This window comes from Amaranthus tricolor, chromosome 5 (assembly GCF_026212465.1).
Source record: "Amaranthus tricolor cultivar Red isolate AtriRed21 chromosome 5, ASM2621246v1, whole genome shotgun sequence".
Taxonomy (NCBI): Eukaryota; Viridiplantae; Streptophyta; class Magnoliopsida; order Caryophyllales; family Amaranthaceae; genus Amaranthus; species Amaranthus tricolor.
The window spans coordinates 13,767,954-13,784,102 of NC_080051.1; the positions used below are offsets into that span (position 1 = coordinate 13,767,954).

At 36.5% G+C, this 16,149-nt stretch overlaps 1 protein-coding gene across 1 annotated transcript; it reads left to right on the top strand.

The window, feature by feature from the left end:
- Positions 1-843: 843 nt before the first annotated feature.
- On the top strand, positions 844-14,243 carry LOC130813453 (villin-1-like). Its single transcript, XM_057679287.1, is given in 22 exon segments — positions 844-911; positions 2,309-2,408; positions 8,396-8,464; positions 8,590-8,826; positions 9,527-9,578; positions 9,903-9,927; positions 10,021-10,055; positions 10,058-10,127; positions 10,129-10,168; positions 10,480-10,630; positions 10,711-10,796; positions 10,873-11,056; positions 11,340-11,410; positions 11,832-11,906; positions 12,038-12,106; positions 12,193-12,248; positions 12,250-12,328; positions 12,771-12,899; positions 13,077-13,197; positions 13,368-13,378; positions 13,465-13,539; positions 13,647-14,243. Coding segments are annotated over 22 exon segments (2,400 nt in total).
- Positions 14,244-16,149: the final 1,906 nt, after the last annotated feature.

Sequence of the window (16,149 nt, forward strand, 5' to 3'; positions counted from 1 at the left end):
TTGGAACAGTCAGCAGGATCCAGGCCACAAGACTTTCTGATGACCAGCAGACCTTGCTGAGTCTCTTGAGTACAAGCTCGACTCATCTAGACCCTAAACAAGCTTGGGACGTCATCCTTGCACATGGACCAAGCCACCAAGGATCTAGGATCTCACTAACAATCCACAAAGAATCCTAGAGACTAAGTGGAAGAAGGGTTGTTCGACAGTTTTTGGCTGAGTCAAAATTTATCTAAGTATTTTATTTCTATTTTCTGTTTAGGCGTTTTATAAAGCCTTGTAATTAACACGTGTTCTTTAATCTAGGCTTATGATTAGGAAATAGCCGTTAAGGTAGTTATGAGCTCTATATAAGGAGAGCCTCACCCATGTAATAAACAGCTTAGCATTCGATTTCTATTTTGATTCAATACAAGTTGAGGTATTTCAGAAAGTTGTTTCTGTTTTCCTTCTTTGAAGTTGGCGGTGACTTCATCAAAGGTATACGGAGTATCCTTTGATCTTTGTAGGCTCAAAGATTGTGGAGCAATCATTGATTCTGCAAGAAAACCGTAAGTACAATTCCTAGAAGGCATTGTACATCTATCGTTGGTATAAGAACGTTGATACAGACACTGATCATCATCATCAGAAAACCAAGAAAAGATTTCTTGGTTCTGTTTTTGAGTGTTGAGTGCTTTGTTCTTCATCATTTGTTGTTTGTGTGTGTGTAATCAATCAAGGCTTCCGCTAAACATTAATCCTTGCATAATCAAGGCCTTAATTAGCCCTGGTTTTGCATCATGTTGCCATGCAGTTTTCAAGTAAAGGGTGGACAGCCAAAGAATTTGGCGCCTACAAATAATGTCTCTTTCAGCTCAAGGTTTAGATGCAGCCTTTTTTGGTGCAGGAAAAAAAGTGTATCCTTTCCTGTACTTGGTTATTGGATGATTGATTTCTATTCATAGAAAAAATCAAGGATGTCATCGCAATTGCGGTAATGTTCACATTGTCGCTGACATGTTACCTTGTGGTGCTAGAACTCATTTTACAGATATTAAAATGTGAATTATTAACTTGAAAAATATCCATTTAATCGTAGTATATGTAGTTTTCTAGAACATACATTGAAATGAGTGCTCATAATAGATCTTTTAGAACCTAATATGTACTTAAAAGAGATTATAATGGCTATTATGTTAGAATATATATATAACAACTTATAATGGTTGTTACTCCGTTATTTTATAGGAAAATTACCGTGAATAATATGAATTTTTATTGATTTCTATACAATAGTACTAACTTTTGATTAACCATAAATAATCTCACCTTAAGGGTGTGTTTTCCTAGAGTAATACCAAATTTATTTAACCATTAATTTGCCTTTTTTTTTTATTTTTTATTATTATTTTTTTTCTCAAATAGCCTACTATAAAAAAAAGTTGATATTATCCTAGGCAAATATCCCCTAAATTGGTATTATTCATTGTTAATTAAAAATTTGTATTATTCACTATAATTTTCCTATTTTTATATCATAGATAACGTAACAAAGTTTTGTGGATTGGAATCATAAAACTTAATATTCATGATAAATACGAGAAAATACTAGAAAATCTATCATCCTTATAAACTTAATAATCAAGAATAGGTAATTTAATATTTTTATATCAGCACAAATGGCATTTTGATAAATGCACTGGAATCATAAAATTTAATAAAAAATACTAGAAAATGCCAAATGGCATTCTGATAAATGTTTGCCACATGGAACACATTCATTGGCTGAATTGAGATTACATGGCATGTATATCACAATAATAATCATATTAAATAAAAATATAATATTTCCGACCAAAATTAACATTAACACATTTCTTAATTATATCTGTAATTTATCACAACAAGATATGTTATTGTAAAATTTCTTGGAATGTAACAATTTTGAATTTGAAATTTACATGATATCTCCTGTTAAAGTTTTTTAAAATATATATTTGTTTAATTATTATCTAAAGTATTTTCTTATTAATAAAGTGTTTTCATCAAAATTTAGACTTCTAAAATGTTTCTCAAGAAACAAAAAGATACATGGTAAACAAATATTATTTTAAGTGTGACAAAGAATCATTATAATAACATTGTTGAAAGATTATCAAAACTTTTTAAAAATATATGAGAACTTTATTAGTCAATACTTATATTAAAAATCTAATTTTCTTTTATTAAAAGTACCATATATTCTAAAATAACATGTAATTGCATCTTTATTTCAAATTTATTTTTATATATACTTATATACTAACAATTTCGTGCATTGCAAGAGTTTTCTAGAAATATGGTGTGTTGAGAATCTTGGTTTGGTTGTTGTCCCAAAGTCTTTGCATGGGAAGTTTTACTCAGGGAGTGCATATTTGATTTTAAATGTTAGTTCTTGTTATTGTTTGACATTTGTAGCTTCCTGTATAAATATAATTGTTATTCATTGATGGCATAGGTTTGTGATAATAAATTGTGAAAATGATTATAATCTTAAATGTAAACATTTTCCATTATTTTTCATTATTTTTCATTACCACAAAAAGAGGTTTAAGGTGAATGAAAATATGAAGAAAAACATAAATTGGGGATGAGTTTCCATTACCATGAAACAATTATTTTGAAGTTTAGAAGTCTCCTTGTAGATTTATCATAAGCAGTTTACACTTTAGCTTCAAGTGTTAACGATCGCCAAAAACGTTACGATGCTAAGAACAAACAACAACGAACAAAACAAAGTTTGACAATGTAACTAAAAAGGACACAAAGATTTAAGGAGGTTCACCCAATGATGGCTACGTCCTCCGTGGTGTGTAGTTTATGTTTATATTATATCAAAAGAATACAAACAACACTTCTTAATGAAGAATTACAATTGAGATAGAGATAACAGACAAGAAAGGCTATGTGTTTGGCTTAGGGGTTGTGTTTGATGTGTTTGATGTATGAGTATGTGAGCCCTATTTATAGTACTAGATACATGAAGATGAATGGCTCACATAAATACATAGTTAATATTGAATAATGAATACTATGAAATAACTCTAGGAACTTGGAAGGTCAAAAATCAGCATCCCACGCATATCAGAGAGACCGATCGACTGAACAGAGAGCTCGCTCGGGTCGAGCGGCTTGGTCGAGCGAGAAGTAGCAAAATCTGGAGCATTCTGACTGACCGCTCGACCCACCAAAAGGCTCGCTCGGTCGAGCGAGTGGGTCGAGCGAACCCTACAGTTTCCTCTGACAGAAACTTGATCGAGCATGCTTAATCAAACCTTTCATTTTCTTCATTAATCTTCATTAACACCCATAATTCTTCATGAATACTCCACACATAATTACACCCATTTAGTTACCACCATCCAAGAGTCACACTCATGAATTCACTCCATTTATGTGCACTCAAGTCACACATTAGTATACTACCACATTAGTATACTACCATTCACAACAATCTCTACCTTGACTTGAGTTCACCCAAGTCACAACATTCATCAATTCACTTCATAATAAAAACATACACACCTCAAAATGCCCCAAGAGGGCATTACTTTAAGCAAGGAGCTAAACCTACCAAGTCAACACATAATTCAAACTTGGTAGTAGGTAATGACTTTGTCATCATGTCGGCCGGATTTTCCGTAGTGTCAATCTTCTTCAATAACACCCTTTTGTGCTCAACTTCATCCCGGATGAAATTATACTTAATATCAATGTGCTTGGATCTTCTATGAAATGTATTATGATTTCTAGCCAAATGAATTGCACTTTGACTATCACAATGCACACTTACCTCGCACACTTTATTGCACATCTCACCAACAAGACCTTTAAGCCATTTTGCCTCTTTGAATGAGTCGGCCACGGCTATGTACTCCGCTTCGGTTGTAGAGAGAGCAACCACATCTTGCAACGATGATTGCCAACTAATCGCCGAACCACCCAAAGTGAACACGAACCCACTTGTGGACTTTCTATTATCTAGATCACCACCATAATCCGAGTCACAAAGCCCGGTTAGCTCACTTGAATTTTTCCCATACGTGAGACAAACATTTGAAGTATCTTTCAAATACCTCAATAACCATTTTAGTGCCTCCCAATGTCCCTTCCCCGGATTAGACATAAATCTACTCACCAAACTCACCGCATGAGCAATATCGGGTCTAGAACATACCATAGCATACATAACGCTACCAACTGCACTAGTATATGGAATTCTTACCATTTGCTCTTCATCCGCCTTTGTTTGTGGACACAAATTCTTGGATAATTTGAAATGAGAAGCAAGAGGAGTAGACACACCTTTAGCATCATCCATGGAGAAACGTTGCACTACTTTCTCAATGTACTTCCTTTGACTAAGGTATAAGACACCCTTAGCCCGATCTCTCAAAATCTCCATCCCAAGAATCTTCTTGGCTTCACCAAGATCCTTCATATCAAATTCACTTGAAAGCAACTCTTTCAAGTTCTCCACCTTAAACAAAGAACTACATGCTACTAGCATGTCATCAACATATAAGAGCAAATATAATAAAGAACCATCTTCAAACTTCTTAAAATAGACACAACTATCATAAGAACTTCTAATAAAATCATGTGAAATCATAAAGGAATCAAACCTTTTATACCATTGCCTTGGAGATTGCTTCAACCCATACAATGACCTCTTCAATCTACACACATGATTTTCCTTACCGGCTACCTCAAAACCTTCCGGTTACTTCATAAATATTTCTTCTTCAAGCTCACCGTGAAGAAAAGTCGTCTTTACATCCAATTGATGTAATTCCAAATCCTCCATCGCCACCAAAGCAAGCAATGCCCTTATAGAAGAGTGTTTCACCACCGGTGAGAAAACCTCATGAAAATCAACACCCTCAATTTGAGAGTATCCCTTTGCAACAACCCTTGCTTTATAGATGGGAGGAATATCACTAGAAGGACCCTCCTTCCTCTTGAATATCCACTTGCACCCCACAATTTTCTTTTTCTTTGGTGCAACAACGATATCCCAAGTTCTATTCTTTGCAAGAGACTCCATCTCTTGCTTCATAGCAATCAACCACTTGCTTGAGTCATTTGAGGCCATAGCCTCCTTGTACGTACTTGGTTCATTTAACCCTTCGACTTCGCTAGCAATGTTGAGAGCATAAACAACATAATCACACTCTTCAATATACCTCTTTGGAGCCACGATCTTCCTTCTTTGCCTAATTGAGGACAAAGGAGGAGACCTTTGTTGAACATCATCATCTTTCTCATCATCAACATTGGAAGATTCAACCTCCACTTGTGCATCATTATTTACATCATTATCAAAAGGTTTTTCAACATTAGATATAAGCATACTATTTTCATCAAAAACAACATCTCTAGAAACAATTATTTTCTTTGAATCATTACACCATACCCTATACCCTTTTACACCCACTCCATATCCCACAAAAATGCCTTTTCTAGCCCTTGGTTCTAACTTACCATCATTTACATGAATATAAGCTGGACAACCAAAGATTCTAAGACTAGAATAATTTACCGGAGTGTTATACCATACTTCTTGTGGCGACTTGAACTTCAAGGCGGTTTGAGGTGAACGGTTGATCAAATAACATGCCGTAGCCACCGCTTCGGCCCAAAATTGCTTCCCCAAATTAGCTTGTTTTAGCATGCATCTAGCCCTTTCTAACAATGTTTTATTCATCCTCTCTGCTACACCATTTTGTTGAGGACGTCCTGCACAAGTTCTATGTCTAACAATACCTTCATTAGAACAATATTTGAGAAATTTACTATCAACAAATTCAAGACCATTTTCGGTTCTTAAGGTCTTGATGCTCCTTCCGGTTTTCTTTTCAATCATCTTCTTCCATTCTAAGAAGACATCAAAAACTTCATTTTTATGTTTTATAAAATAACACCAAACTTTCATAGAGAAATCATCAATAAAGGTCAACATGTAGCTACAACCACTAAGGGAGGGCATTCGAGAAGGCCCCCACAAATCGGAATGGACATAATCTAAAATTCCCTTAGTGTTGTGAATGGCGGGTTTAAAACTAACTCTCTTGTGTTTCCCATAAACACAATGTTCACAAAAACCAAGGTTCCCAAATTTCTTCCCATCAAATAAACCTTGTTTAGAGAGTTCAAACATACCTCTTTCACCCATGTGACCAAGCCTCAAATGCCAAAGTTTGGTGTCTTGATCGGACATTGTGCTTGTGGATACATTTGCCGAGCCAAGAATAGTTGAACCTTGAAGAGCATACAAACTCCCATTCAACTTCCCCTTCATCGCCACTAGTGAGCCCTTGGCAACCTTCATAACTCCACCTTCACAAGTGATTTTACACCCGATTTTATCAAGAGTACCCAAAGATAATAGATTTTTTTTCAACCCTGGGACATACCTCACATCGGTTAAGGTCCTCACAATCCCATCAAACATTTTTATTCTAATGCTCCCAATCCCATCAACCTTACATGTAGTGTTGTTTCCCATGGTAACATTTCCCCCATCAACACTTTCATAAGTTTGGAAGAAAGTTTTGTTGGGAGTCATGTGGAATGTGCACCCCGAATCAAGAATCCACTCATCATTATCTTTGTACCCATGTGTGGCAACTAAAACATCACCATCATCACTATCATTCACATAACTAGCATTAGCATTGCTAGTTCCTTCCCTAGCCTCTTCCTCAAGTTTTTTCTTTAACTTCCAACAATCTTTCTTGATGTGGCCCTTAAGCTTGCAATAGTTACAAGTTTTATTTTTATTTGGCCTCACGGACTTGGACTTCCCTTTACCCTTGCTTCCACTCCCACTAGTGGAACCTTTCTCTTGTGACCTTCCCCTTACAAACAAACCATCACTAGCATTGCTTGGTGACTTTTGTGACAATTGTGTATCAATGAGGTCCCTTTGTGTTAAGGCACTCTTCACATCATCACTACTCAAATTATCTCTACCATAAAGTAGAGTTTCTCTAAAATTTTTATAAGAGGGGGGTAAAGAACATAAAAGGTAAATTGCCAAGTCTTCATCATCAAGCTTGACATCAATGTTTTATAAATCCATAACAATAGAACAAAACTCATCTAAGTGAGGTTTTAAAGGTTTACCTTCCTCCAAGCGTAAGTCGTAGAGTCTACTCTTCAAGAGTAGCCTATTGGTAACACTCTTGGCCATGTAGACTGATTCCAATTTCTCCCATATACTCTTGGTTGTTGTTTCTTTAACAACCTCTCTTAGAACATCATTGGAAAGGCATAATTGAATCGCCGATAATGCCTTTGTATCTATCTCTTCCCATCTCGATGCGGACATTCCTTCCGGCATCTTTTCTTCACCATTAATGGCCTTGTGCACACCATTTTGAATCAAAATGGCTCTCATTTTGACTTGCCATAAGCCAAAGTTTACATTCCTATCAAACTTCTCAATGTCGAGCTTCATTGTAGTCATGATTTTCAAGTAATAATTTCTTAAAACACCGCAAAAACAACTTGGTTCTGATACCAATTGTTAACGATCGCCAAAAACGTTACGATGCTAAGAACAAATAACAACGAACAAAACAAAGTTTGACAATGTAACTAAGGAGGTTCACCCAATGATGGCTACGTCCTCCGTGGTGTGTAGTTTATGTTTATATTATATCAAAAGAATACAAACAATACTTCTTAATGAAGAATTACAATTGAGATAGAGATAACAAACAAGAAAGGCTATGTGTTTGGCTTAGGGGTTGTGTTTGATGTGTTTGATGTGTGAGTATGTGAGCCCTATTTATAGTACTAGATACATGAAGATGAATGGCTCACATAAATACATAGTTAATATTGAATAATGAATACTATGAAATAACTCTAGGAACTTGGAAGGTCAAAAATCAGCATCCCACGCATATCAGAGAGACCGCTCGACTGAACAGAGAGCTCGCTCGGGTCGAGCGGCTCGGTCGAGCGAGAAGTAGCAAAATCTGGAGCATTCTGACTGACCGCTCGACCCACCAAAAGGCTCGCTCGGTCGAGCGAGTGGGTCGAGCAACCCTACAGTTTCCTCTGACAAAAACTTGATCGAGCATGCTTAATCAAACCTTTCATTTTCTTCATTAATCTTCATTAACACCCATAATTCTTCATGAATACTCCACACATAATTACACCCATTTAGTTACCACCATCCAAGAGTCACACTCATGAATTCACCCCATTTATGTGCACTCAAGTCACACATTAGTATACTACCACATTAGTATACTACCATTCACAACATTGTTGACAATATAAGTTATTCAAGTTATATAAGTTGCAGTTCGAGTTTTCCTGATTTTACACACCATTTTTTATCTGTTTCTTGAATCAGACAATATTGTTGACGGATGGGATGCTTGAACATGATGTACATCATTGGCTTGGAAACGATGCAAATGAGGTTCGGATTCCATCATTATTTTTCTTACAACCATTATGCTACCATTCTCGATTTAGCTTAAACGCTTCTCAAAAGACCGTATGTATATTTGCACCTAACACTGAAGTAATTTTTTTCTCATGTAGACAGATTCACGAATGGTTTCCGATAAAGCTCTTGAATTAGATGTGGCCTTAGGATCTTGCACTGTGCAATACAAGGAGCTACAAGGTCATGAGTCGGAAAGGTTTTTATCATATTTTAGACCTTGTTTTATTCCATGTGAAGGAGTATACACGGCAGGACCAGAGAGGTCGAATAGAGGCACATACCATATTAGTTTGTTGGCATGTAAAGGTGATCATGTGGTTTCGGTTAAAGAGGTAACACTTGATTGAGACTTGAGTATTTGCTAGTTAAGTGGTTGTATTAATCCTTCATGTTGATTACCTATAAGTTAATCGAATATAACTTAAGTCCGCTTAGAAATTTGTGGACATATAAGAGTTTGAAGGTGAATTGTGACCTTTAAAAAAATCTTTTATTGTCGATTAATACACACAATAAAGCGAAAACCTTAAGACCAACAATATGAGAATTAATACTAGAATATATAAAATTGGGTTTGTATGCACACATTGTGGCGTGGTAAACTTTCTCCAAGGAAAATGAAGAATCAGGATAATGATTGACATGGGGACTTAAGTGAGGCTTGGTTTTAGTCCATGTAGAAACGTACTACCCAACCTATGTAGCATGTAGCGCTTACAGCCTTCTATTTTGTGAAAAGACTACAACCTTATTTTGCTCTCGAGTAGTCTTTGATGTATCAACATATATATTGACTATATCCTACTGAAAGCATATCAATGATGCCTGCATTGCTCAAGCTTGCGTGCTGTTGAACTTCTTGTGCGGCACTTGATATGCTTTCGAATAAAAGAGATTTATGTAAAGCTTATGCAGCCTTCTAACTTTTACCTTGCTAATAAAACTTGTCTCAACCTTTTTAGTTTTTGGAGTATCTTGGGGTCCTTGTTTAGAGCTTAATTTCCCTGAAAAGTTTTCTTTAAATGTAAAAAGAGCACAAGTATTGTAATATCTCACTTTGAATGTTCGAAATGGGATCATAATCGTGATTTTAAGTCCCATTGATGCTAACAGAATCCCAATTTTTATTCTTATTTTTTAAGATTTGTCTTTAAAAAGAATAGTCCTATCAGGTTCTGGTAATTATGTACAATTCACTTTGTATCAAATTTTTCCTTGTTAGTTAAAATCTTATCTTTTGCTTGTATGTGGACTGTTAATCTTTTCATTTTAATTATTATTGGGTGGGTGTGTTGTGGGTGGGGGGGTGGGCAGTAAGGTGTTGACATTTCCAAAATCTTGATTGTCTGCTCCCTATCTTAGCTAAGGTGATTATCAATGTTGTGACTTGCGACACATAATGATTCAGGTGCCATGTCTGTCTACACATTAAGGTGTTTCTCCTTTTTCATTTTGTACTTGTAATCTTGTATATACCTTGTTATCCCCTTTTCTCTAGTTGACTGACTCCTTTCTTTTGTCGACAGGATAAATCTCCAGGCTAAACTTTGCGAGACTTTGACTGTATACTTAGTAAGGAAATGCTATCTAGAGCAAAATGCTACATGTTGGATTGTGATGCACAGGTATACGTTCTCTATCACAGAACGTTAAACATCGATAGCTGCAACAGAAGTAAGATATCCTTCCATTCTGTCTGCATCTCAAATGAAAATTATCTGCAAGTAAATTCTTATTTTTTTAATGACATATACATGTACAGATCTGGTTGCCACTTAAGGGATCAATTAAACGAAGTCTTAATATTGATCTTTTCAGAATTGATACAACACTACAGTTAAATGCATTTGTGTCACACTCTTCATTGATTTATATGTTTAGGGTTCTTCCTATTATTTATTAAAATGATGCATTAAACTTTGCTACGTTTGCAAATACTCCTGTTGTTTTCAAGTACCTCTCATTATCTTCCGAATCATTTACAGGATTTCCTCAGATCCCAAGGCAGATCAACAAAGAGCCTTGTAACTGTCCTGGCAGAAGGCTCGGAAACTCCTGAATTTAGATCTTACTTTGTTGATTGGTCTCAAACAGAAAACTCAAAATTGTATGAAGAAGGCAAAGAGAAAGTAGCTGGTAATTTTCTCAGTAAATTAATCTGAAAAGAATAGTTATTCAGTATGGATTGATGATATTTTGCTTTTTATTATCTTCAGCAATATTCAAGCAACAAGGTTGTGATGCAAAGGAACTTCCAGAAGAATACTGCCAACCATTGACAAATTGCACAGGAAAGCTTGAAGTAATGAAATTTTTGTCTTGATAATTATTGATCTATTTTAGAACTAAGTTTCTTACGTGTAATCTTGATGGATCAGGCTTGGTTGGTAAAAGGTGATCAGTTATCTATTGTGTCATGTGATGAAGATATAAAGCTTTTCAGTTGGGATTGTTATATTTTGAAGTATACATATTCACGTAGTCAAAGGGATGAAAGCATATTGTACGCTTGGCTCGGAAGTGAATTTAGCTTATATAGCGGGTCTTTGGGAAATGACTCAGGTGGATAATAGTTGATTGAAGTGCTGATTCGACCAACTGATCATGTGATTTTGAACTCACTGCTAGGAGCAGCTTGTTCGAAAATTGCTTATTCATAACAATATGTTGTTTCGATCACATATACCAAACAATAGTTTTAGATAGTTTGACCACTCAAACATCTATTTGTGTCAAAATAAGCTAAAATTCTTCAAATAAGTTATTTCGACAAACACCCCAATGATTTCAATTTTCTCACTGTACTGCACCATATCAATATCATTTTTGCTCTATCCTAAGTTAGTTTCTGTGAGAGTCAGAGTTGTTGATTCTTCCATTATTAGTGTATTTATTGTTGATTCATCCATTATCAGTGTTTACTTTTAAAAATAACAATCATAGTTTAAAAATCAGTCACATACTCAAATCACTGCATTTTAATGGTTTTTGTGGTTAGAACAACTGCTTTCTGCGCTAACCGTGAAAACATTGCATTAATTGCAAAAGTGGCTGATTCCACAAAAGGAACTCCTGTTTTGATGAACATTCTTGCTTCCTTATTTTCAATACATTTCTCATTTCTTATGCCTGACATTTCCTTCATGAAAACTTTAGGATTTTATCATAGTCTCTTAATGATGCGAAAGCTAATTCTTTGTTGCTGATAGCTCGCACTTAATTTCAAAAGTTGTCTTCTTGTCTCCTGCTTTTAAAATGTGTTGGACTTGGACCCTATATTCATGTGTACACCTGATGTTTGAATGGACTCGTTTACATCAATGTTGCTGATGCAAAGTTGTTTACTGCTGCTGCTGCTTTAAACTTAGGTCTCACAGTTGACTCTAATCTTTATATTTACCTTTGTCATAAAGTATGCTTATAGCAAAAAATTAAATTAAAGGTTAAACAGCAGAAGTTTAATCTTTTCTACACCGTTACATATGCTGTTTGAACTTCTGGATTCAAAGTCTCTGATTCGTGACTTGTACAATTTTTCTTTAGGCGCAAATATTTGAGGACAAGGAGCCAGTTCAGTTTTTCTGGATTACCCAGAGATTAATAAACTTAAAGGTTTGTTTACTGATGGATGACCTTTCTTTCCATGTACCTTGTCAGTTGTATGCTCGTATTCAGTTTTATTTTCGGTGTCTTAACAGGGAGGTACATCCATGAGGTACAGAACTTCAATGGTTGATGAAGGCTTTGCAGACTCTGTATGATGCCAACAGTACAGCGTTTTTTCGTGTTCAGGGATCAAGTCCAGAGAATATGCAAGCCATTCAAGTTGACATGGTAAGTGTAGTTAACATGTCAACAATAAATCATTATTGTCAATTTAGGATAGGAGACAATTTTTGCGCATCCTAAATTAGTATTAAGTCGCGTGTATTTCTCAAATGAAGAGTCCTATACTATCCGTTTTAGTGTAACATAATTTACTGGCTAATTCGCCTTTTGTATTCAGAATTTGCTTAAACATGTTAGAAAATAGCTCAAACCCACCATAATACGCTTTTTACGATTTGCAATTCGCGGCGAGATTAGCGACCCCGCGAATCATGTGATACTAGAGCGTTCATTTGTGCTTCTGGACTTTGGATTTAATAACCAGGTACTGTATGCATACAGTTTCTTACTAATGAGGGGTCCTATATCTGTCCATCTGGGTACTGTGTAATCAGGAAAGCAACTTCACTTCTCTAGCCATCATTAATTGGTGTTTGTTTCTTTTCAGGTTGCAGGTTCTTTGAATTCTTCGTATTGTTTTATATTACAGAATAAATCAGCTGTGTTTTCTTGGGTTGGAAATCTAACTTCAAGAAGAGATCACGACTTTCTTGACTGGATGTTGGGATTGCTTAATGTATGAAGACCAGCAACTTCACCTTCTATTCTCTACATATCCTTTCTTTTTTCTCAATCTTTAAAATTTTTGTTTTGGTGGAGTTCATGCAAGATCGTATTTTCAATGATTTTAGCCTTAATAAGTTCAGTTTGCATTTAAAATTTCACTAACAGACTTTTAGTGCCGCATTTCCAGCCTGATTGGCAACCTAAATCCTTGAGAGAAGGTGGTGAACCTGCAGAATGCTGGATGCTTCTTGGTGGAAAAGCAGAATATCCTTGAAAAAAGGAAACTAAAAAGCAAAAAGCATTTATTTGTTTGCTATCAATCTGAAGGTAACTATTGGCCTGTTTCTTTCTTTATTTCTTTTGTTAAAAGATCAAGTTGCGTGGTTGTGATGCAGACTTATCCAAGTTATCATTGACTTTAATTTGCCAAATGGTGGCTCATGATTCTTCTTCAACTTCATTGGTTTTTCCCATGCAGATGATTTCAAGGTGTGTCTCGTGTTGTCATGATGGTTATCAGTAAATACTTAAAGTCTGGTATATAATCTGTTAGATTGTGTAACAGTTATTCATAGAGGACAGTTATTTTATTAGTGGAGATTAGTGGAGCAGTTACTAGGACAATTAGGAGCAGTTACCTGAAACCTTTTGTATATATTATCATCATCATTATTGAATGAATAATAATAATCAGAAACAAACACAGAAACTTTAATAAACAAAATTCTCGGTGTTTAACCGGAAATCATGGTATCAGAGCAGCAACAATTCTAAATCGTTTTTGCAGCTTCATCATTTACCATTAACATACCTAAAACCCAAACATGGCAGACGAATCAAGACTGTCATAGCACCAAATCAACCGGTCACAATGGGGCAATTGTTGCAACTGTTCAAACAGTTATACTCCAATCAACCGCCCACTGAAACCGTGACCAACACCCATACCCTCTCCATCTCAGAGAAATTAACAAATCAAAATTACACAAAATGGTCCAGGTTGATGCACTTAGCCATTAGTGAACGAGATCGTCTCAATCACATCATAGACGATCCGCCTTCCACAAATGACCCAGTGTACAGCCAATGGATCAAACGTGACTCGATTGTTATCTCATGGATCTTAGAGAATATAGATTCTGACTTAGTGAATCAATATCTTGATTTCCCAACAGCCAAAGCTTTGTGGCAAGGGATTGAAACTCTCTACAGTAGTGGGAGAGATGGCCTGCAAATTTTCGATTTAACAGTTAAGGCAAATAAAATCCAGCAAGGAACAGACACAATCGAGACATATTACAGCAGCTTCTCATGGTATGGAAGGAAATCGAAGGAAGACAACCAAACCAAATGAAAGACCCAGGTGATATCATTGTTTATAATCAACTAATTCAAAACAACAAATTATACCAATTTTTAGCCGGAATCCATCAAACTTTTGATAAAAATAGGCGAGATCTATTACTGTTAGATCCCCTCCCCACAGTGGAGGAAGCATATGCAAGTATCAGGAGGGAGGTATTAAGGCAGGGAATCATGAAAACGGAGCCCTCATCAGATTTAGAAACATCGGGCTCCGGTGGAGTCTTTACGGCCAAAGGGAAGACTTACCGGCGGGAAGATGACAAATCTCACCTCAAATGCACCTACTGTGGAGGTACAAGACACACGCGAAATGAGTGCTTCAAACTCGTTGGCTACCCTGAATGGTGGCCGGATCCGAAGAAAAAAGGGGAAAAAAGACAAACCCACTTCTCCGATCAGCACCGCACCGGAAAAGTAGCAATGGGATGGAGTACAGAGAGGCATGCATCCATGAATGAAGATATCCATGAATGAAGATGAAGGGAAGAAACCAGCAGAGGAAGGTACCAGAAGCAACAAAGAAGGGAACGACGCAGTAGGGTTTAAATCAGAGGGTGAAGAAGAAAGGCTCAAAGAGCCTTTAAATAAAGGAAGGAGGTCACGTGCCTCACGTGCCTCTGATCCCTTGCCCCCACCCTTAAACATTTCGTCCTGTCTCAATACTTCATCTTATTTTAAAGAGGGTTGGATTTTTGACTGCGGTGCTACCGATACAATGTCATTTGACCCTAATGATTTTTGACTCATGACCAACCTAGGAAAGACGTCATTAAAACCGCGAATGGGAAAGGGATTAAAGTGAGCGGAGCCGGAACTATTTCTTTCACAAAAAACCTCACTTTAAAAAATTGTCTATTTGTACCTGACCTGTCACATAAATTGTTATCGGTGAGTCAACTTACGAGAGATCTTGATTGTACGGTTCTCATGAAACCCGATTGTTGTATTGTGCAGGATGCTCAGACAGGAGAAATCATTGGGCGTGGTATTCAGAGCAATGGACTGTATTACTTGGAAGAGGAGACTCCAAAAGGCAAACCGACACTTGTTTGCGGGCCAGAGGAAAGACAACTATAGCATCGACGTCTGGGACATCCTTCTGTGGGGTATTTAGAAAAACTTTTTCCTAATTTTGTAGGGTTAAAACCTGAGTTTAAGTGTGAAACATGTACTCTTGCAAAAAGTCACAAGCATTCGTATTCTAATAGCTTGAATAAAGTTGATGTGCCCTTTATGCTTGTTCATTCCGATGTGTAGGGCCCTGCCCCAGTCGTAGGACTACATGGTTTTTCGTACTTTGTTACATTTATTTTATGATTGTACCCGCATGAGTTGGATTTATTTCCTTAGATAGAAATCTGAAGTCTTTCATCGGTTTTTGTTGATATCTATAATATGATTTGTACCCAATTTCGAACCAACCCCGCATGCTCCGCACTGATAATGGTAGAGAATATATCAATTCGAACATGGACTTATTCTTTAAACAAAGAGGCCTCATACATCAAACATCTTGTCCTAACACACCCCAACAAAACGGCGTGGCAGAACGGAAAAATCGCACACTGCTTGAGATGACCCGTGCTATTATGCTTGACTCTCGTGTTCCCACTCATCTTTGGCCGGAAGCCATCGCTACTGCCAATTACCTTAGCAATAGACTTCCCACAAAGAGTCTCCAATACCACACACCCCTAGCCACCCTCCAAACCCATTTCCCTATTCCCTCTACGCATATTCTACCTCCTCCTATATTTGGGTGCACGGTTTTCGTTCATTGTCCAGCAAGGGTACGAAATAAATTTGAACCACGAGCAGTGAAATGTGTTCTTATTGGATATGGTCGCAATCAAAAAGGTTATCGATGCTATGATCCCTCAACTAGAAAAGTCTAT